The following is a 23,222-nucleotide window of genomic DNA, read 5'->3' on the forward strand; positions in this document are numbered from 1 at the left end:
GGACTTATCTAGATTGCAGTTCCACCATACTTGCGTCCTCGTGCAACATTTTCTTATTCCCCTAGTAAACCGGAAGAAGTTTGCTACTTCCTCTATTACTGCTCTAAAGAAAGTCCGACTTCAGTTTCAAATATGTATGGCTTCTTTAGTTTATCCTCAACTAAGTCTCCGTCAGCCACACGAGCATCCAATCCTCTTCTGATTTATACGAGGATCAATGTCCATTACATAACACGGAATTGGTTTAAAAAGTGAGGCATGGTTCACGCTTAAAGCCTTGATCCAGTTGTACTCGACCATCAATGGCGAAGAATATCTAGTCTTCCACCATCTGAAACCCAGTCACCAGCCTTGCAGTTTAAAAAATGAAAGGCAGAGGAGGAAATAAGGCACTTCCGTCAAGTTTATTAATAAATAAATTATTTGCAGATGGTAATTAAGAGAATAAGAGAGACTTGTACAAGATTCAATGAGGGGTGAGCATAAATGAGGAGAGGGTGGACAATAGTTTTCTATGGCTCTCTATCGATTTTCTGTACATTAGGTCTCCCCACAATTTGAAGGTATGAAAGGATTTCGCATAGCACCACTTGTACCGAGGAGTTCCTTTTAAGAAAGATGTGGAAGTTCCTTTTGTGCCAAATCTGGCAACAAAGAGCAATCACTAGCTGATCCCATACTCTTCTAATGGATGAATGAATTTTTCTTCCTCCTCCAGGATGTGTAGAGAGTCCGAATATCTGGAGGCCACCCTTTTGGCTTGAGTTAGATCTTGAGAAGATACCTGATACTCTTTATGGAGGATATTTTGATAACTAGATGGGATATGGTTTTGTTCCTCGTGCCACACAAGGGGTACCCAGCATTAACTGGTCCACCTTTTTTAACAAGTATTAGTCTTGTAGTTAACCTCATTGCATGAACTTTCAGATGAGTGTTTTATCAAATTGCAAGTAGAGATGTTCACTTGTGGATATCCAAGAAGATCATACCTATACCTATATATATATATATATATATATATATATATATAAGAAGACAATATTCTCAGGTCACAGTTCGTATTTCAATCAGCTTCTTCGCAAAAATGGAAATCAGCTTCTCCATGGATTTAAAATTCCGACCACTCAACAAACCAATGAGCATCCGGAGGTGATTGTCACCCGTACATCTTTATCTATTTCTGTTTTTTATTATTTATTTAAGAATCAGAATAAGGGCCAAAGATGGTTTTGGGTTACGCATCGAACATTATCTTAATTGGCCCTTCCGAGAAACCACCCTCTGGATTTGATCCAAGGTTTATGCTGGTACGCTTTCAAAGAACCATAAAATACCATATCAGTGATCGTAATATTTAAATTGGAGGCTTCCAAAGGTGTTATTATACTAATTTCTTCGTTTGTGGTAGACAAACCTCCAGAAAGTTCACTAAATATTCGTCGAGGGACATGCACTAATTTATTCGGCACCACAATAGCATCCCAGATATGTGCCCCAGCCCTTCACCTGACTCTGCGCTACACGGTGGAAAATTTGTGAACAACTGATTCATTATTTATCGAGAATAATTCTGCGAAACACTCAATTGCAGATGAAATAACAAAAAACTCAGTTTTTTTTTTTTTTTGTCTAATTCTAAGATAGTGTTACCGCGTTCCCAGCAGAGCAGCAGGCTCCATTCCAAGATTCACCGCACCCATAAACAATAAAATAAATACTGTACGGGGCCCACAAATTAAGCGGCCGGATGACTATGTCTTTCCCACCCTCTTCAAATCCAACCGACCAACCTCTCCCTTATCCCCGCTCGGCGCTCACACATAAAGATCCGCCTCCCAAACTGAAACCGCTCCTCCATCCCTCCTCTTCTCCGAGCCCCTTCTTCCCTTCCCTTTAATCTCTTATTATCCCCTGCCATCGAAGAATTAGAGACACCCATCGGAACCATAACCCAGTTATAAGCCCAAAATGATAACAACCAACCGGAGGCTCCTCCTAAATGAGAAAGCCCCGGGTCCGCTCATCCAGCGGGGGGAGCCCAACGCCACCGCCGCCGCCACCGACTCCCCGGCGCTCCTCCAGTCCAACCCGTCTTCCATGGCCTTCACGGCGTTTATCATCCTCGTCGCGCTCTTCTTCCTCGGCTTCTTCGGCATCGTCGCCCGCCGCTTCTTCTACGGCATCCACGTCGAGGACGACCCCCGCCGCCGCCCGGCGGCGGCCTCGTCGCCGCGGCGGTTCCGGGGGAGGTCCTACGCCGCGGCCGCGCGCGGCCTGGACCGGGCGGTGGTGCGGCAGCTGCCGGTGCTGTCGTACGTCGGCGGGGGAGGGAAAGAAGGGTGCGTGGTCTGCCTCGCGGAATTCGAAGGCAAGGAGAAGGTGAAGCTGATTCCTGGGTGTGGACACGTGTTCCACCCCCAATGCATAGATTCATGGCTGATGTCCAAAGGCTCGTGTCCGATTTGCCGCTGCTCCGACCTGTTCGGATCGGGTCTTGGGAGAGGAGCGGTGAGGTTGGATTTGGTTGTCGGGGATGGTGGAGAAGAGTTTGGAGTGGACGTGGAGGTGGGGCCAGGGAGGGAAGGGGTGGAGGAGGTGAGGGGGAGAGGAGGCGGCGAGGGGGAGAAGGTGGTGGAGTTGGGGAGGAGCTGTAGTTCTTCCGGTTTGTGGGTAGCGGGGGAGAGGGTGGTGTTCCTGCGGCGCACCTGCAGCTTCTGAGCGAGAAGATTGTGTCCGTGTCTGTGTTGGTGGGCCCGTCTTTTCAACACGTGTACAGCCATGCAACAGTAGGTTCTCATGTTGTAAATATCTCTAGGCGGAAGTTTCCAAGGAAAAGATCGCGTTCCTTCCAAGATTCTGTATTGTTTTATCATGCTCGTTAGTTTGGACAGTGGAAATCAGATTATTTTCTCGAGTGCATCAAAATCTGCCACGTAGCTGAGATGCACGAATCCTTCACAACTTACAGGGTCTACTATTATTAAAAAAGAAAATTCCTATATTACCAACTACGGGTGTGGCACAAGGAGGTCGCTTGCTTGTACCATCGCACTCTTTTTTTGAATTTTTTTAGTTATAATACGATCCATCAACTTCAGTAAGACTTCTAGGAACATGATTTGGGACGAGTAGCAAAGCTAAAAATCTCACACAAAAGTCATAGAAACTTGGAGTTTCGTTGTTGCAGCTCTTCCTGATTTTGCTAGCATTTTAAGAGGGACATACTCGTTGAGCTCAAGATTCAAACTGCAAGGAATGGTGCCTACGTCAAGGCCCAATAAAGTCTTCAACTCCTACTAATCAAGTAGCAGCATTAGACACAGGGTGGTACAAAAGAGGCACGCCGACACGTCCTACCTACCATGGATGGAATTCGGTGAAGTGGACCAATTCAGATAACATCGCGTTAATGTTCGAACAGATAATCCGAACTACAGAAGATCGCCGGGTGCCCAAAGATATTTTTGGCACAATGCTGCTGCCCCACCTTTTGTTGCCTTGATGATTTTTTCGTATGATAAATTTAGTGGTGGGTCATGCACATATTATTATCTTCTCCTTCAGGTCAATTGGCTTAGGAAGGTGACCTTCCTCACCTTCCCCGTTCCTGGTGGGGCATCCCCACTTACCGATGCAAGTGGATTCCTGGACGGGCGGCTCCTTGCGCCGGAAGCCACTTGCAAACGATGGGCGACGCGACTAAATCAATTTCGACGGGTTCACAAGATGTGAACGTTGACAACCTTTCCAAAATGAGATAGGCACGCATCAACGTCGAAAAGCATATGGTAGCCCCCTAGTGGGGCCATAAAAAGAGACTGCAACAATGGACAAACGATTCCCAAGATCAATTTGACTCAGCTAACCGGGCAAACATTAGGACCACCAAATTGTCTCCAATTCAGCAGACTTGGCCACCAATACGAAGAGGACTAGCCAAGCTTCGTGTAAGACTCGGCCAATCTATAAGGAATATACCTGAATCTAAAATCCAGACAGCGGTTCTGTCTCGTCCTAAATCCATTTATTCAGAGTCTGGTGAAGGAACCCAACCGACTCAGAACAAAACTGGACCTAACATGACATCGTACCTGTTAAATAGATGGGTTGGCTTGGACTAAGGATAAGGTGAACCTGGACCGACTCTGAACCATGCGCACACAAGACGAGGCCTCCACTGTAGCATGAAAAAGGAATGATCACCAGAGATCAGAAATCCAACTAATCAATGATATGCACATATTAAAGCAACAGTAGATAATGAATGGAGGTTGTACCTCTACACAGTTGGCTAGAACATGGACGACGTCAGATAAATCATAATTACCAGCCCACACTTGGGCACTCAAAATGAGCATCTCAAGGTGGCTTTCATTATATCTTCCTTGAAATAGATACAAGTGAAAGAATTTCATTAGATATTTGTCTGTGACATTAATGATGAACATAAGGCGCCATTTGTCATTCCACTCGAAACATGTTAATGTTCCAAGAACAGCAAGAACAACAGAGGCAATGAAAAAAAAATGAACAATTATATAAACACAGTGCAGGGGCCCCTAGATTAGTTCCCACCGACAAAACTTGAGGGTCCAGCGGCTTATTACCTTTTGTTCTGTCGAGTTTGTTTTATTTTACAGTATAGAATATGCTCGGATCACCTCGATGATGGGTGCACGGCATAATGGGCACTTGCCTCCACTTCGAACTAACTCATTAGCACATTTTGAACAAGTACACATGTGACCACATCTGAAGCAGCAAAAGAGCATACATGAGCATCCCAACAAAAGTAAATGTGAACCTAGTCATGCATTTCAAGGATATACACCTGTATAGAAGGGAATCAATATGACTATCGCAACAGATACAGCAGGTCCCCTTCCTCACTTGGCTCCATTTGGATCCATCCTCAGATAATTCCTCACTCATCCCTGAAAAGAACAAAATAGTCCATGTTGATCTTGTAAGGGCTTGGAGTAAAGCAGGCATTTCATCTTGCACTGCATGAAGTTTCACATGCAACGATGACAAAAAGGAAGAAAAAGCATGTCTGGAAATCAATCTACTTCTTGTTCCTCAAAAGAACATGAACCCATGAGACTAGATCCCAGAGCTACCCCACTTTTCTTGAGAGCATATTTGGAGACTTCATATTATTGAAGTTAGGGTTCTTCCTGCAGGAGACTAACTTTGAAATGCATCTGTTTGAAAAGACACTTTAACCTGATGCACATATGTATCAGTGTCTTGACTCTCATGTGAAAGGTCAGAGACAGCTGTAAAACACTGGCAAAGATCCAGGCTGCCACTAACCCTTTCAAGGTAATGTAACACACACCTGATGAGGCTACTTTAACTCATCAATAATCACAATATAATGCCCTAATTGAATAGCAGAATAAGTATCTAGTCACAATTTTAGAAGAACAAAATAGTGCTTTTAATCAATTTATAAGCTATAGATAAAATATATATATTAGTACCAGAAAGAGGTTCGTTATGGAGTTATGTGGTCCATTGCATGCTAGGAAATATCACCATTGGGAGAATAAGCATGATTATGGCCTTAGTCTAAATTGGTAATGGCATGACTACAAGGCAGCGGACCTTCAAGAAACAGTTTGACTTTGTGAACTAGTGGATAAACATATTCATTTGTAAGTTGTATGCCTTGCTAGAAGATTTGAGATTGGTCTTGCATTTAATCAGCCAAGCATTTCTAACTGGATGCCCACGCCATCCATGAGACATCTCTGATGTACGTAAGGAGTTGAAACAGAGATGTGGGGAAAATCTGTGGAGGCCATTGCTCCAACAATCTCATGTTTTTAAGATGCCAGAGTTCATTCAAGAAAGGTGACTTCCTGTTCTCTGAGAAACTTTGACCTGTGGGAGTCTTGGACTCCCATTATCCCACCGACTTCCTCATTCTTCCATCTCATATACTTAGACCTTCCCACCTATTACATGTATTATGTATAAGCTGACCCATCATCCAAACATGCCCTAAAAGAAATTAGAGCACTTAAAGATAAAAACAGAAAATATGAGTTTAAGGTACTAATTGACTCGTCATGCATGCTGTGGACATTGAAACAGAATTTGCAGGATTTTATTGAATCTTTTAGGTGAAAAAGAGGCATGCGAAAGTAAAATAAATGATAGTCTAGAATAATATCTACAGCAATTTCCACTTCACAACCATTTTCTTTCATGACTTTAAACTGTGAATGGTAAAGTCAGAGACAAACTACCACTCACCTTGTCCTCCAGCAGAGCGATTCAAAGCTGCAGAAACTTCCTGCCTGACTGAACGTTGCAATTCTAGTTGCATATCCATGCAAGCCTCCAACATTCTTTGCATGTGACTCATCCCTTGCTGAAGCCTAGCCATGTCTGCCCTTAAATCATTAATAATATCCCATTCCTGCACCAAAACAATAACAATAGTTTTAAATGCCAAAACAACAAATACACTCACAGCACCTGAACTATCATTCTGATGAGAACATCAGCAGCCAAAATGCATCAATTTCTAATGACTAAGGCAGCAAAGCAAGTGATTCATTCACAGGGAAACAGAAAAAAATATGACAGACATTGAAAGCTATACAAGCAACGGCTTGAAAAAAGCAGAAAAGCATTTTCCATTCTGCCAGCCTTAACATGTGCAAATTATTATTATTTCTTATTTCATTTTACGAAATCAAGCTTTATAAATTATTAATTGAGAAGGGAAGAAATAAATTCTACTGGAGTTTCAGGTGCTAAATTTAAACATTACGGGAAAGGTGGCGCACAATTTCTGAACGATGCATGTTCTGTCTGGTCCAATTATTATGATGCAGTTCTGAGTGCCATAGCGGTTGTCGAGGTGGGAATGGTGGAGGTGGTCGCAGAGGAGGCGGCGGCCTGGGAACAGAATCCTGAATGTCCTGGTCTGCATCATCCCTACGCCGGTCCTGATCTTCCTCAGGTGAGGTTGGGTTAGCCAAGGTTCTTTGCAAATCCCAATCAAGTGGAGCACGGCCCTGCCGTTGAACATAGGATTGTATCAACTGGTCTAAACTATCACGAAAGCCGCTGCGAAGAAGATTAGAAACACTTCTCCTGCAAAACAAGCATAACTATGTCAGCTCATGGTAACTAAATAAGCAGAGTGATTATTAACGATGGTAAGTTAAAACCGTTATGTTGCAGATATACAGCTACCTGCTTAAGAGTTCCCTGAGTTCCATGCTATACACATTCTCGTCATCAGGAGGAATAAATCTATTGACTCTTCTAATGGGAATGGACCGTTGACCTCTTGGAGGATCTGGATGTTCATCATGCCAGTTTTCAGCAGTATCATGAGATTCATCCTCATGCCACTCCTCATGCACTTCTGGGAGATGGCTGCCTTCTCCATCTTCATCTTCTGGTGCTTCATGCAGCCATTCCTGTTCTACATTTTCATGCCAGTTCTCATCAGATTCTTCTCCAGTCTCTTCATGCCAATCACTGTAACCACCTTCAGTAGACTGCTGCCAGTCTCTTCTCTCATGTTCTATGTTTTCTTCCTGCCAATTCTCCACTTGATTCATTGTTGGTTCTTGCATGTCCATATTCTCATTAAGGATACTGTTTTCCAACCCAGCTGTTTCATGTGTCTCTGTTGATTGATGCATATCAATGTTCTCACTCCTAAGTTGAGATTGTTCATGGTTATCATCAGGTAGCTCCACGTCAGTGCTTAGTTGAGATTGATTATTTCCGGAAACAGTGATGTTTTGACTAGCTGAATTATCAGATTGGCTGATTGCTTGACCACGAACAATATTCTCTAATCTGAAGCGAAATCCCTCTCTACTTACAAGCAATAGTTTAAATTATATTACTTTTCTGAAGTAGTTCTGTGCAGATTTCTATCCAAAAAACACACAACATACTCGAACAGGTAAAAATTACGATGTTCATTAGAAGTTTTCTTCAAAACCAGTTTCAGTTTATGAACAAAGTGAAATCAATTTTAAAGATTAGTCACCACAACAAAATGTGTGTGTGAGAGAGAGAGAGAGAGAGCATGAACTAGTGAAACATAAAACAATTGATGCTGCATGTATTAACACCACATATACAAATATGATATGGGTTTTATGAGAACTATGGACGGTTGAGTTCAAGACACGATGAAATAATCACATGGATGATCTAACTTAACAATGTCTAAGAAAACAGACTAGCTACCTCGTAACATCTAGTGCTACCCAGACTCTTGCATCCAGCTAAAAGAATCCACATCCAAATGTATCAACAAATTAGATAATGCATATTACATCTTCAGTATTTACATAATGAATTAATCAATTGTTAATAATTAGCACTTCCCAAATACACTCTGTCATATACAAAAGCTGACACCTTATAAATGTTATCTTATGATATTTTTACACATCAACGAAAAATAATTTAAATGTCAAAATTGATTTCCCCTGTGCGTCACAACTATCTCTTTTTTTGGGGGGGCCAAATCAAAGACATGGATATGTATCTCAATCATAAATTGGCCAATCTCCATGAAAAATTTGTTCTATCTTCAGTTGATGAACAATAAACTCTAAAAATATCTGCATTTTACTCTTTGTTAATTTATATTAAAGAATTTCAATTACCTCACTATCACAATACATCCAATTGTATAAACGAGTGAAAATTATTAGCACAAATCATGAAATTTGCATTTAAGTCCTATTATTGTGGCTACGTTCTAACACCTATATCTGGTACACTATACTGTGACTGATGAAATAAGATAATGTGCTACGTGATCCTCTTACAAAGAGACTTACAGATATATCCAATAAGGTAGTATTACACTAAAGTTTATTTTAAGTCAGTATGTTGGCAAGGATTGTGTATATAAACACACAGATTTGAGTAACCGTGCCATCGCAGGTCAAAGGATCATCCACACAACTATAGCGTCAAGACGATCACTGACGATTGAGTAGAAATCTACGTGATCTCTCATATGGTTATACTCGGTACTAGTTGTTCTCTAACAACTATCCGCACTTATCGCTCAGTGTCTCTACACTATAGACCAAAAACTCATCTACCCTAAAGGTAGCGATCTATGTGCTGGTCTATCCGAATTGATCACCGACCTCATGATGATATTATGACTGGGAGCATTTAGGAATTAATTATACATACCTCTAATTCTCAATATCTTGAGAATATGTATCGTAAGTATTAATTCCATGGACGATTGAATGGACACATCACACTTGAATGAAAATAAAACTTGCTCTTTTATTGATTAAATCAATATTTTAAATACAAAATGTGCCCTAGAGTTATTACAATGTATCAGCCATATTGGCTTCTAGAATATACATCCAACAAAAGAAGGATCCAAAAAGAGAAACCCGAAAAATGGTCGGAAGCATATGGCACAACAGGGCAAAACCAATAAGAAGCCGAATGAAATTCGACACAAGTTGGGCTAGACAGAGTCAGTAATAGTCCAAAATATTCTAAATGAAGTCTGAAATCGAAAAATGAAGGCCAGCCCTAAGGTTCTCTACATAGAAAGCAACTTGATCCGGAGGAGGAGAAATCACCCGACCATTTTGAATTAATCAATTGTTAATTGTTAATAATTAGCACTTCCCAAATACACTCAGTCATATACAAAAGCTGACACCTTATAAATGTTATCTTATGATATTTTTACACATCAATGAAAAATAATTTAAATGTCAAAATTGATTTCCCCTGTGTGTCACAACTATCTCTTTTTTTTTGGGGGGGGGGGGGCGCCAAATCAAAGACAAGGATATGTATCTCAATCATAAAGCGGCCGATCTCCATGAAAAATTTGTTCTATCTTCAGCTAATGAACAATAAACTCTACAAATATCTGCATTTTACTCTTCATTAATTTCTATTAAAGAATTGCATTTACCTCACTATCACAATACATCCAATTGTATAAATGAGTGAAAATTATTAGCACAAATCATGAAATTTGCATTTAAGTCCTATTATTGTGGCTATGTTCTAACACCTATGTCCGGTACACTACATTGTGACTGATGAAATAAGATAATATGCTATGTGATCCTCTTACAAAGAGACTTATAGATATATCCAATAAGGTAGTATTACACTAAAGTTTATTTTAAGTCAGTATGTTGGTAAGGATTGTGCATATAAGCACAGAGATTTGAGCTAGAACGAAAACAAAGAAGGCTAGAAATAGAAATAAGTTTGGTGAAGGAAGCTTACGTTACGCTAATAGAGAAATGTGAAGAAGAATCAACTATGATGGGCATGGCACAATTACATTAAATGAAACCTACAGAAGCCTCGATAATGCAGGGCCTATATTAATCCTAAAGGTAAGGAAAGGAGATAGAGGAGATGTATCAAAAACTAGATGAGAAGTGTCCCAGTCAGGCATTCTAGAAGAATTCAGCAAAAGGCAAAGATCTGGAATCTGGAAAACGATCTGGAAAAACCATCAAATTTCAGAAAGAATTCAGATTACTAAAGCTAAGAAGTTTTTAACTTTCAACAGATATGGAGAATGTAAAATAATTGATATGTATATACTGTAAAACATGTATATAAGAGGGAAAAAATATTATAAAATAGCAAAAATGCCGTCGCCGCCGCCGCCGCCATATAGCATAACTAATTTGTAACTCACAAACATTTCTTGATCTAGTCCTCAATAATCAAATAATTCATGATTTAATCAATTACTTGAAAAAAGTACTATATGCCCATGGAATGTAAAATATGCCACGGATTTCTCTAATATTTTGAAGAATTATATGATTATGCTCACTTGGAATGAAAGGCCAAGAATTTCTCTAAATATTTTAAAGAGTTGTACGGCTATGCTCACTTGAAATGAATGGCCAAAAAGGATCAACCAAAAAGGTGGGAGTGATGCAGGTGTTTACAGATATATTACTCGTTTCATTGTCTACATGCAAGGGAATCATTAAAAAAAAAGCCCATCATGTAGAAAATGCCATAAAGTTGCTCTTGATTTTATTATGTGTACATACTACTCTATATATATTTAACAAGTGAAGAATGGACTTATACTCTGTATCTCTATAGGCGGGCACTAAAATAATACAATGTAGGTAGGTTTCCATATTCTGCAGAGTGACCACCATACATTTTTGGGAAGAAATTAGATTGAATCATAGATATTTGCAAGATCACAAAGGTTTTAAAAGAAATAAGTAACCTGACCAATGAAAAACATATTATGCTGGTATCTTCTTATCATTTTTTGCGAGGGGATCAGGCATCTCATTTGTTAATCACGTAATCACTATACTAAACGTGACTCATGTGGTAACATATATTATTCTGTATAAACCCCACAGTGTCCTCTAACTTTCATAAGCATCTAATGACAAGGTTTCCTAAAGTTATAGCAATTTGCAGGGCTAATCGTGAACATTCTTATAAATTATAGCAATCGGCAGCATCCACTTCTTAAATAATTATTTTAGAATCTTATCTTAAAATCAGAAAATTCTGTGGACATTTTCTGATCAGTCCACCCACTGCACATATTATCCTATCAGATTTCTCATTTGGATAAGCAAAGACATATTATTTACTGGCGACTTTCAAAACCAAAAAGTGCTGGATCTATGGACAAAAATCCAAAGATGATGACACAATTTTTGTATACCAAAGACATATACCTAGTGGCATATAAGAATATAGTTTGTCTAAATATATATCACTAGCACATATTGCACTAAATAACCTCACCTTTAACATAAGTAATTGATAAGAGACTATTAAAAAACATAAGAATAAAGATAATGCCTAATGTAGGAGTACTGTGTCAGAACATCAACAACACTCTCTTGAGTTTTAAACACAAAAAACAGCATCAAATCATCAGGATATGTAACCCTCCCAGCAGTCATTTAAAATGGACTACTTATCTCACCCTCCTTTGCCTTGACCCTTAAATCAATGGTTTTCCGTATCACCCCATACCATTCTATGCGGGACGTACTGTACCATATTGATCTTGTACCGATATATTGTCTCGTACCATACCGAAGCACGTAGAGACACAATAATAGGATGGTACCAGTATTATGGGGTCTAGTACTAAAACGGCAAATCTTACATAAATCTAGACCAACACCTTAACAAAGATCTTTGGTCTACACACATGACCAAGCACTGCAACTGGCTGATCTTCATTTATATGTGACCAGCAATGACCTTAAAAAAAACAAGCATAAAAAAATGGACTTTCATATAGCCAATCTTCAGGGTATCCGATAAAATTGCAGCAGAAAAAAGTATGCTTACCTTAAACCAGAGACAGGATGGCGTTGTCTTAGCTGACCTAATTCTCTTGCTGCCACTGAAGGTGGCCTCTCCTCACTAGGTCCTCCATTTCTTAAAAATCTACCTCTGAGTAGTGACTGCAAGATGAATATTGTTACAATACAATAAAATATTCATAAAGACAAATGCCCCATGATGTATAAGATGATAATAAACAAATGCAAAGAAATTTATTTTGAAAATAAATGCCCTAGTGATAAACAAATGCTAATACATCTTTTTTGAGACGTAGGTAATTCTCATTAGAAAACATAATAGAGGTAAACATTAATACGATTCTATACTTCAACAATATTGAATGTTGAACTAAATAGAACATGGTAGTCTAATAGTTTATCTCTTTAAAATATGATATCAAAGAGCAAGGAGATGTATCAAGACAGATCTAGAACCTCAGTGGAACATCACAAAAATCTGAGGACAGGCATGAAATTTAAAAGATTCACTACATTTCTTGTGAAAATTTGATCCAAAGTTGGAGAACTATTCCAATATTTTAAGCATTATATTAGCAAAAAGGTATATCCTACACAAAAGGAGGCTCCATCCCTAATGCTAAAAAAGATTTTGGGTTCCCATCTTCCAAATGCATACATCCCCAATATCATTTTGATTCGACTTTGCACCAAATAAAAGCATCAGCCCTTAGAAACTAAGAATGATAAAATTCATCACATTGTTCATTAGGCTAAACCTATACAATAGATCGATCAAGATGTCTTAATTCAAGAAAGATGTTGCAGGTTCCATGATATTGCTTTAACAATGTAAATAGAGCAAGTCATTTTTCAGATTCTACAAAAGAGGTTTCAACCAATCATTCAATGTGGTAGCTTCTACATAAATTGCTATTATAGTTGTGACATTTTTATCTCACTCTTACCTATCAAAAACAATAAATAACACATTGATACTCATACGATCATCACAATAAATTTGTAAAATAAAAAATCGAATATTGCTTTCCTTCATATCATATAAATAGATTTGTACATAAAAATTAAAATTCTAACTAGGAATGGTCTATGTCTTGCATAAAATGCACTTTTAGTTTCTTATCTCAAATAAATGTATGCATCATATTGAGCTTGAACACTCAAAAGTACATAACAATGATTTAAACTTGTGGCGCTCAATATTTGTCTATCAAACAAAAAAAATACAAAGTTGAGGTCCTTGGGGACAGATGGAGTCTTTCCAAAGAAATGTACATTGTATCGATGTCAGGTCCATTCCCATATTATTAAGCATAAGATTAATCTTTATAAACGGAAAGGTCTGACAAGATCATCTGCTGACCTGAATCCGATTGCGGTGAGCAAAATCTGAAACTGTCCGAAGGTCTGACAAGCTCTGAAGCTCCCTCTGCCTCTCCCTCGCCATCCTCATAACCAGCTCAAGGCGAGCTTGCCGCCCTCGGAGCCTCAGCAAGTCCCTCCTTACATGCTCCGGCTGCCCTTCCTCATGATCCGTGACTGATCCATCCCTCCCCCTCTCCCTTTCCCTCTCGACCCTCCTGCTAGCCCGGGCATCTCTCTGCTGGCTCGCCATCTGAACCCACTCCCTCACCAGCCTCACTCTCTCCCTTTCATTCTCACCAAGCCACTCCGCCCTCGGGCTTTCATTCCTCGGAGAGACTCTCGACTCCGTGTCTCCCATGCCATTCTCCGTCATCCACCCACGAACGATCTGTCTCACCCTCTCCCTCTCCCCGTCCCCGACATCAGGCGACTGCTCCCTGCTAGACCCCCGATCCTCCTCCACCTCGCCTGGTCTTCCCGTCGAGTCCACAGTTCCATGAGTCCATCGATCGTAGGCATTATAGTCACTCTCGCTCGCATCCTCCGAGCTCCCGCGGAGCTCCCGCTCCTGCTCCCGGCTCTCAGCCCGGTTCCGGTTGCCCGCCGCAGGGGTGGCGGAGGCACTCCTCCGTTCCCTAGCGGCAGACATATCCTCGAGCTCCCTCCACATCTGGAGAATCGACGACGCCCGCGCCGCCACCGGCCGCTCCACCGACGAGGGAGACCGCCGGGACTCCCGGAGGAACGACGAATCGAGCATGGAAACCGTGTGCAGCCCCGCGAGGGCCATGAGCTCCGATTCCCGATTCCTCCGCTCGATGGTGGTGATCATCTCCTCGGCCTGGCGGGCAACCCAGCGGCTGAGGATCCGGGAGTGCCGTCGGGCGGCGGCCGAGGACTCGGCGAGGTCGTCGCCCTCCAAATCCGAGCGCCGCCGCCGGCGGGCGAGCTGGTCGGGGCCGCCATCGGCGGAGGCGTCGTCCTCGTCGTCGCCGCCGCAGGAAGAGGAGAGGGCGGTCATGCATCCGTCGAGGTGTCCGCGGACCAGCTCCTCCAGACCCCGCCGGAACTCCAGATCGGCGTCCTTCTGCCGGAAATCCGCCATTTTTTGCGCTTCTTGAACGATCGCCGGATCGAAACCCTAGAAAAGGGGCATGGCCGCAATCGAAACCCTAGACCTATGGTGGCGTTCGATTCTTGATGACCGAAACCCTGGAATAGGAAGGAAATAAAAGGAGGGGATAGGGTTATAGAAATAGAAGGGGGATTTTTTAATTGGAAGGAGGAATTCTTTGCTGCTGTTGTTTTTTCTCTCGTGGGAGTGAAGGGAGAAGAGACGCAACGGCGATCCGAATGCCAGGGGCTGAGGGGAGAAAGAACGAGGGAAGTGGAAGCGGCCATTTACGAAAAAGAGAGAAATTATAGGGACTGATATTTTCACTCTTTCTTTTTATTGCCTTTGTATTCCTCTGACTTTGCATCGCTTGGAGTACTTTCTTTTTTCTTTAAGAAATTTTGCTCAGCTTACCAAAAAATTAAAAAAAAAAAGAAATTTTGCTCATATTAGCCTCCTAATTTTTGTTCTCTTTTTTAAAAAAAAATTTTAAATTTTTTAATATACATATTCTTTTGTTGAAAATACGAACATACATGCATTAGAAAAGAAGAACATCCATAAAAAAGACAACTATAATTCATCCAAAAAAAAATCCATTAGAGATTTTATATACATCAATGTTAATTTCAATCATATTATATTAAACTAGATTAAAACATAGCTTAGCTATTTTATTCATACCAAAAATATTTGTATTTAAAATGTTCTACGATAATACATAATTAATTATTCTTTGAAGAGAAAATTGCATTTACAAAAACATCAACTTCTTTATATATTTAGATAATAAAATTTCATGCATATAAGTAAATTATTAAAAAATATTTACAATAAAATCTTTTATTATCATATTTGGATAAAAAAATTTATTATATATGAATAAATAATTTTACACTTAACTAGATAGTTATATCTTTATTCTTGAATATCTATTTATTTATCTTAGCCATATAGACACGTTGATAACTGATACATATATAACACAGGCCATGAGAGTCAGCTTTGCAAAGTTTAAAATAAGATATTAGGAAAAAATATTATTTTATAAATTTTTTTAATAAATTTTAAAGAATGAAAATGTAATATGTGAATTTTGAAAAAAAAATTATTCATAATTTCATCTTTAAAAAAATTAATTAGCTATATTTTTATAAAAAAAATCAAATATATATTTTTTATTAGAAAATTTTTGTATGCAAATGTTAAATTTGTAAAGCAGTGTTCACGTAATTTTTTTTTTTTAAATGATGAATTAGCAATTTTTGAAGGATCAATGATGAATTCCGCACCGTACTTTGTTGCTTAAGAAGCGTTCAGGTAATCGAGAGATTTGTAAAATTGTGAATATTTTATAGACTTTCCGGCAAGATCAGCATCTAGCCGTCCACTTGGAGGTGATTTAACAAATAAATACGTGGAAGGATTGGGTGGAGTATCGCCTTCGGAAGTCCCCGACAATGGGACAGGTGGGTCGGGAACGTGTACGGAGTTTTCCAGACTTTTAAGAAGGTCAAATGGAGGGAGGATAATCTCACAAAAATAGAAGGGTAGGAATATCAACTCCCGAGGTAATTCGTATGAGGAGTTGATGTCGCGGGCTATTTATCTTGCCGTCCACGTCATACATCTGGATGAGACGTGACGTCCCGCCACGTGGAATTGTCTTTTCTTTTCCCTCTCCTCCCCGTATTGCATGAAATAACCAAATTACCCTTTCTGCGAGGAATGGAAGCTGCGAGGAAAAAAAAAATATGTATTCGAGGGATGGAAATTGGTGGTAAAGCGTTTGGTAACGCCTGGGGAAAAAAAAAAAAAAAAAAATCTTTATTCGCCGTTTTAACAGTTGCGATGCCGGTGTTTTACTTCAACTTGCTTGGACTTAGGTCAAGCGAGCAGGGATAATTAAAGTTATATTTGTCACTATTTGTGACTATGATAAATTGATGAAAAAATAATAATATACTCTGTCTAATAAAATTATGCTTTGAACCATTGGTAAATGATTTTTTAATTCTTGTAAATATTATTTTATTTTGATGAGTAACAAAATTAAATTTTAATAATGATCATTATTTATATTTTAATTATCAATGTATAAAATAGAACATCTGCTCGCTAAAAATCATTACGTTGGTGCACTGTAGCTGAAATATTATAATAATTATTATTTTAAAACTTGATTAGTGAGATTTGTTTTTAGGCCAACTTATGAGAAATTAAGAATATGTGGATTATTACAGGTATGGATACCATTTGATGATTAGGAGTTGAGTTAGAGATACATAGATCTAAATCAACGAACAAAAATCATATGGGACCACATTTTCTTCTATATTTATTTTTAAAAAAAAAACTTAAAAGTCAAAAAAAAATAGCAATAAAATCATTAATCTCGTGATTAAAATAAAAATATAATATTATTTTTTTATTTTTAAAATATAATTTTTATTGATACATACTATATGGCTAGCTGATATATACTAAATAATAATCATCAAGCAAGTTAATACACATATCTAAGTAAATTGAAACACACTTTGTATAATATAAAATTTAATGATATACAATGCATGACCAAATGATAAATACTTAATAAATTAGTCATAAAACAACCTAATGTATACCTTTAAATAATTTAGTATACAATTTTGGAACACCATATTCACCAATATATACTATATGGCCATGTGATACATATTTATTGATTTTTCGATACATACACAATAATGATCCAATATATCTCTATATAAAAAGCATGTTTAAAAATTTATGTATTAATTTATCTGAATATGTATATTTGGTCATTATTAGATATATATCAAATAAGCTTATATATACATCAAGAAATATATAAGTATGTATCACTTAATCATGTAATGTGTACCAATAAATATAATATTTTAGAAACAATGTATCAATTTGCTTGAAGGTGTGTATCTGATTGATAGATGATAATTTGTCAAGTATGTATCATTTGGCCATATACTATGCATTGATGAATACTATATTCTAGAAACTATTTATCAATTTGCTTATATATTAATTTGCTCAATGGCTAATTAATTTTGTACGTATTATCTAGTCATATGATATGTATCCATAAAAAATATATTTTAAAAATAGAGAAGAAAAAGAATACCATATGTGATTTTCTTTCTTTTTTATTTTTTTATCATGAGATTGACAACTACTCCATTGGTAGGAGAAGCCCCTAAATTGTAGACTTCTGCTATAAAATAGGCAATAGAAAAAAAATGCCCTATATGATTTTTGTTCTAAATCCACCATATATTTATCATGAAAGTCTTCTCTAATTTTGCTGGCCATTCTACAATGCAAGGATGGTGGTCTTTATTCAGCGGCAGGTCATTCTGCAATCCATGAATGGCTCATGATTTGGAGATGGACATATCCGAACTCAAGATTCAGATGCAATAGCAGTGATAGTTTGGTTGGATAGACCCATCAGAGATGGAGGTGACCATTGGATTTTTCTACAGCCGAGGAGCCAACAGCCGTGCGATGGGGGTCCAAAAGCTTGGTGAGAGGAGGATTTTTTGGTGGTGTAATGGTGGGAAAAGGGGAGCCGGATGGATACAGACTGGGCCAAGAGCGAGAGGGAGGAAAGAAGGTGGGGTTGGTATGGTGGTTTAGCCCACACCAAACCGCTAATAAATGAATTGGTGTGCAAGCGGTTCTCTTACTCTTACGGCACTGCTTGTGAAGGGGGTTGAACTGCCTGTTTCAAATGCCAGGGAAGAAGTAATTAGAGGCATAAATGTGTGATTATGGTTGTGATGGTGACATAACGTTCATAATGTGACAGAGAGAGAGAGAGAGGGGTGGTTGGCAAGGACTGATCACTGTAATGTGTACATTGCTGATGGTAGTGTATGGGCCTACTAGGTCTTGTTCATCTACATTTTGATTTGACAGAAGAAATGATACCTTGGAGAAGTGATCTGATCCATTGTGATGATACCTTGGAGAAATGATAGATTACTGATGGAGATATCCATTGTGGAGGTGAAACTCCAATTCCAGGTGAAAAATTCTCCAAACTAAGAACTGCGATACTCTTCACTTGTGAGTTGCTGGGTAGCATAAAGAGGAGAGAGTAAAGTAGGGACTCCAAGCAAGCTGTTGCATTTCCAATTTTAATATTTCGAAGATTCTCCAATCCATCTAAAAAATATGTAGTCTCCAGCATAATAAAATTCTAGGAATATTGATATTTACAATGTTCCATAGATGATCTCTCAACGTTTTAATCCTTTCTTCTCTTCAGAGTTCCACACTTGCATCAAAGATGGCAACCGATAAACTACGGTCAGAGAAGGACGAGTAATGTGTCCAATTCTTTCCTCCTGATGATCCTGTTGTAGCTTCAAGACCATCACTCAATTAGAAGGGTAGAGTATAAAATAATCATGGTTTTCACTCTTTTAGAATATACTAATTTCTTCTTGCTTCATTTCTTCTGGTTGGACTATAATATCCAACAATGGCTATGACTTTTACGCCTTATTTTCTTGGTAGCACTACTTTATCGCAGGGCCGACATCTCCTGTTGCAGTAGTTGCTATTCTTATTATATGCAAGCACGAAAAATGTGTTCAACAAAATATGACTCCTCTTCACCTTTTTAGTTGTTAGCAAGACTATACACCAACATTCTCATGTCATTGATATCAGAACATTTGCATCCATTATAATTTCCTCAGCAAGTTCTCTCATCAGCACCTACCAAAAAAATAAGAAACCGCAGCTCTATTCTCCAGTATATCTGATAGTCAATTAAAATAATTAAGCAATCCTCCAAACATTAATGTTGAGCATGCAAGACATATGAATTAGAAAAAAGAAAAGCCACCTCCAAGGGGACATGATTTGGAAAGGGAGGGTCTATAATAATCTACTTCTGAGATTAAATTCTTTATATCTTGTTTCGATATTCTTTATTCATAACATAAATCATTGGTATGATGGTTGGATTTTTATACAAGTTTCTTAATCAGTAATTCAATATATCAGGATAGATTTTTAATGCCGCTTTACAACTTTCCTCTTACCCTGCCTTACTTTCAACAAAGTACACTCAGTAATGAGTACATGAGACTTGATAATTCACTAAAAAAAATCTAGCATGCTTGTGTGGGGGGAGCTATTCTGTGCGCTGGCAATCATAACCAAGTCTATCTCGATCTTTTGGACTTCATAATGCACTTGTTATTAAAGAACAACTAACCAAGGAAATTGGTACACCTGGAAGTCTGGTGCCATATTTGTCATGGGTAGCTTTTGGCACCATTCAAAGTATGACCTGTGATTGTTTCGGCATAAAAGCAACGGAGAAAGCTACGTTCAATTGAAAAAAAGCCGGTTAGCATCCAAGAAAAATATATTAACGTGCAGTGCCGAGGGGAATCTGCACATTAGCTATTAAACTTGTAGAGCAGAATGTGTTAAATAGATAAAAGATCATTAAGTAAGGGATCCTACTCAACAAAATATATATTAAAAAAATCACTTTATATGTTCCAATCTAGGATTTCACTCACAAAAACTAGTCGGAAAATAATATTTGAATTTCTTGATCTTATATAAGTGTTTAAGATTTACTTAGTAAATAACTGATATGTTAAACTAAACATACATCCGTATAGATCCTCATATTATAGAAATGATATTTTTCAAACAGTCAGATTGCATGCAATTTAAATCCTGAACAATCGTCAAAAGAAGTCCTCAAGGTGTACCAATGGAATGTCCTATGACAAATATGGTTTTTTTTTTTTTTTTTTTTTTGAGGCACCCGTATTAATGACTCGATTTAGAAGACCAAATCAAATTGATTTCTTAAGTGTCTGATCACAACACATAAATGTTTAGAGCCGCATATTTTAGGAACCTGCTATCATTTCTGATATCAAGGCCATTCGATTCCATGTTTACGTCATGCCTGATGCAAGCACATGAGACCAGCAGGTGCATGCGATGTGGCAGTTTTACCAGAATATATATCAATCACATAGAATTTTTATGCTACCCTGGAAATAAATTTGTCATCATGAACCTTTTACCAACTCAAATCACCATGGCAATTGGTTGTATAGGGAGGAAGAGAGAAGGATAAATGGCGGCAGCAGCAGCAGCAGTACTAGGAATTTGCAGCAGTGAATAAGCTCTGTTCAACTAAAACTTAACCGAAGAAGGCAGTGAAGGAGAGAATATAAATCCGGAACAAAACACGATCGAGTACTGTTTGACTGAAGTTTGCTGGAAGAAGAAGACAGTCAAAATGATGAAGATGATGGGACCACAACAGCTGGGATCTTCCGGATTGCATGTGTTTGGCTGCACGAGGCCGAGGCATTTGTTCGGTAACCTGTCAACTCATCTGCTTCATGTTTATCGATTCTGTCCCATTGTGACCAGTCACTCTCGTGGAATTATAGGAAGACGACTCCCCCTAGAAGCCAAAAATTATGCAGAGCGCGATCCACCTCATCCTTGGAACTACTCGGGGTTAGTGGATTCTCGGAGTCGGAAGATGTCGAGTCATTGTTGAAGCCTCTCGGAGGGCAGAAACATGCCTTTTATGTTGTTTCATTGCAGATAATTTAGCCCTTGAGTGCTGGGATTTGGATGGGAATTGGATAGCAGTAATAACGCTGTGCATCATTAATTAGTAAATCTCATCAGTGCCTCGTTAATTAGCTGTGCTATGACTATTCTTCTATACAAACTCGAGCCGCGAGATTGCCATATAATTTGCAGCAATGATGCTGAAACAAACGGCAGTTCTGGACGTCCACGGGCTTTACTTTTGGGGCACAACAAAGATTACCATTGAAATGGGTCACAGACTTAGCAAAAGAGAAACTCGGATAAATCCCAGCAGAGGATTATGGCAGAAACTAAATCAGCCATGAAGACTTGAGCATCAATCAACATAACATGACAGATACCCACCGTGCCTGAGTGGTACGCCACTACGTGCAAGTACCTGTCATGCTATGTCGCAAGTGCTTGCCAAGCATGCCAAACACTAACATTGCTTGGCATGATACGTACCATGCCAGTACTACATCGATTAGCTTTTAGAGAGTCCAACAACTATGTTTTGAAAGTTACCGTTACTAAGATAGATTCCAAACCACAGGGCCACCTTTATTGGCAGAAAAAAATAATCTTAGGATCCAATGACTTGGCCATCATACGTGCAAGGGCAATTTGCATTTGTCAGTGAAAGCATTTATAGCTATAAGAACCTCTCTTGTAACGTTAGCGTATCTTTTGACTGAGGTACCACCGTGCCTTTTTGGTCAGATTGGCGTAGGAGATAGCACATTTGCACTTAAAAAAAAGTTCAAAATATACGATCCTCAGTTTTAATGCAATCTAAACATAATAAAGCATAACCGATGTGGATCTCCAGGGTCAGAGGAAACAAATCCTCTGTAGTACTTAAAAAATATCATAAAATATTGTGCATGCTTCGGAGACATCCATCAAAAGATAAATGTGCGTGTTAAAATACTAAAAAAAAATAATAAATCTCAATAATATTTGAATAGTTTAAATAAACATTATATAACCATTTTTTTTTTTTAATGAACATCCCAATATATATGGTACTTTTTGAATACCATAAAAAATCCCACCTCTTCTCTTCTTCTTTTCTTTTCTTTTCTTTTCTTTTCTTCTTCCGAAGGGGGTGGGGGGAGAGTGTGCGCGCGTGGGGGGCCTGGGGAGGGAGAGAGAGAAGCTAATACATGACGGATATAATCAAGAGACGACTACATGGTTGGTCGCCAGCAACAGCCAGCATGCACATTTAATATGTTTATTTGTATTTTCTTGGTAGAAAATATGTTTATTTGTATAACCGTGAATCACATCACCAAAAACTAGTTGATTTGTAATGCCACAAGGAATTGCTATTAGACAAATATTTGATCAAGTAATATGATATATAAATCAAAATAAAAACATACAACAGTAGATTATATGTAATTAAGATCCATCATCTCGATATCGAATCTAATATTAATACTATCCTATTACAGTATTGATATGTTCGATATGATATCCGATTCAGTATACCAACTGATGGTATGTTCCCATATAATACACCAATTTGGTACTAGCATAATACGGAACTGTTGATATGCATCAGTACCAGTCAATCCCGCAAATATTGCATATGATATAACTTTTGTGCACAACCGAAAGCTTTTGGTGCTGTGCACGTAAATATATAAAATATGTGTAACCAAAAAAAAAAAAAAATACATACAAAATATGAGCTTCAATATCTCATGACTACAAATTACCGCCAAAATGCATGATGGACCATCCAAAAACAAAAGAAGAATGATATCGTATCAAGAAAGACGGATTGC

The 23,222-nt window shown here is 38.5% G+C and overlaps 2 protein-coding genes across 3 annotated transcripts; one reads left to right on the top strand and one right to left on the bottom strand.

The window, feature by feature from the left end:
- Positions 1 to 1,738: 1,738 nt before the first annotated feature.
- Positions 1,739 to 2,855, top strand: LOC105055640 (RING-H2 finger protein ATL57). The gene has a single exon (XM_010937541.4). The coding sequence runs from the start codon at positions 1,972 to 1,974 to the stop codon at positions 2,719 to 2,721; it is 750 nt and encodes a 249-aa protein (XP_010935843.2). The 5' UTR covers positions 1,739 to 1,971; the 3' UTR covers positions 2,722 to 2,855.
- A 1,541-nt stretch (positions 2,856 to 4,396) lies between these two features.
- Positions 4,397 to 15,092, bottom strand: LOC105055641 (uncharacterized). 2 transcript variants are annotated; one of them, XM_010937542.3, is made up of 7 exons: positions 13,696 to 15,089; positions 12,358 to 12,473; positions 7,219 to 7,854; positions 6,807 to 7,116; positions 6,268 to 6,433; positions 4,835 to 4,937; positions 4,397 to 4,755 (listed from the first exon to the last, which is right to left on the bottom strand). In XM_010937542.3, the coding sequence occupies exons 1-7, from the start codon at positions 14,800 to 14,802 to the stop codon at positions 4,638 to 4,640; spliced, it is 2,556 nt and encodes an 851-aa protein (XP_010935844.1). In that variant the 5' UTR covers positions 14,803 to 15,089; the 3' UTR covers positions 4,397 to 4,637. The 2 variants fall into 2 exon arrangements, with proteins under 2 accessions (XP_010935844.1, XP_073103063.1); XM_073246962.1 differs by lacking the exons at positions 4,397 to 4,755; positions 4,835 to 4,937 and having other exon boundaries at positions 6,274 to 6,433; positions 6,791 to 7,116; positions 13,696 to 15,092.
- Positions 15,093 to 23,222: the final 8,130 nt, after the last annotated feature.

The sequence above is a fragment of the Elaeis guineensis genome, chromosome 12 (genome assembly GCF_000442705.2).
Source record: "Elaeis guineensis isolate ETL-2024a chromosome 12, EG11, whole genome shotgun sequence".
Lineage (NCBI taxonomy): Eukaryota > Viridiplantae > Streptophyta > Magnoliopsida > Arecales > Arecaceae > Elaeis > Elaeis guineensis.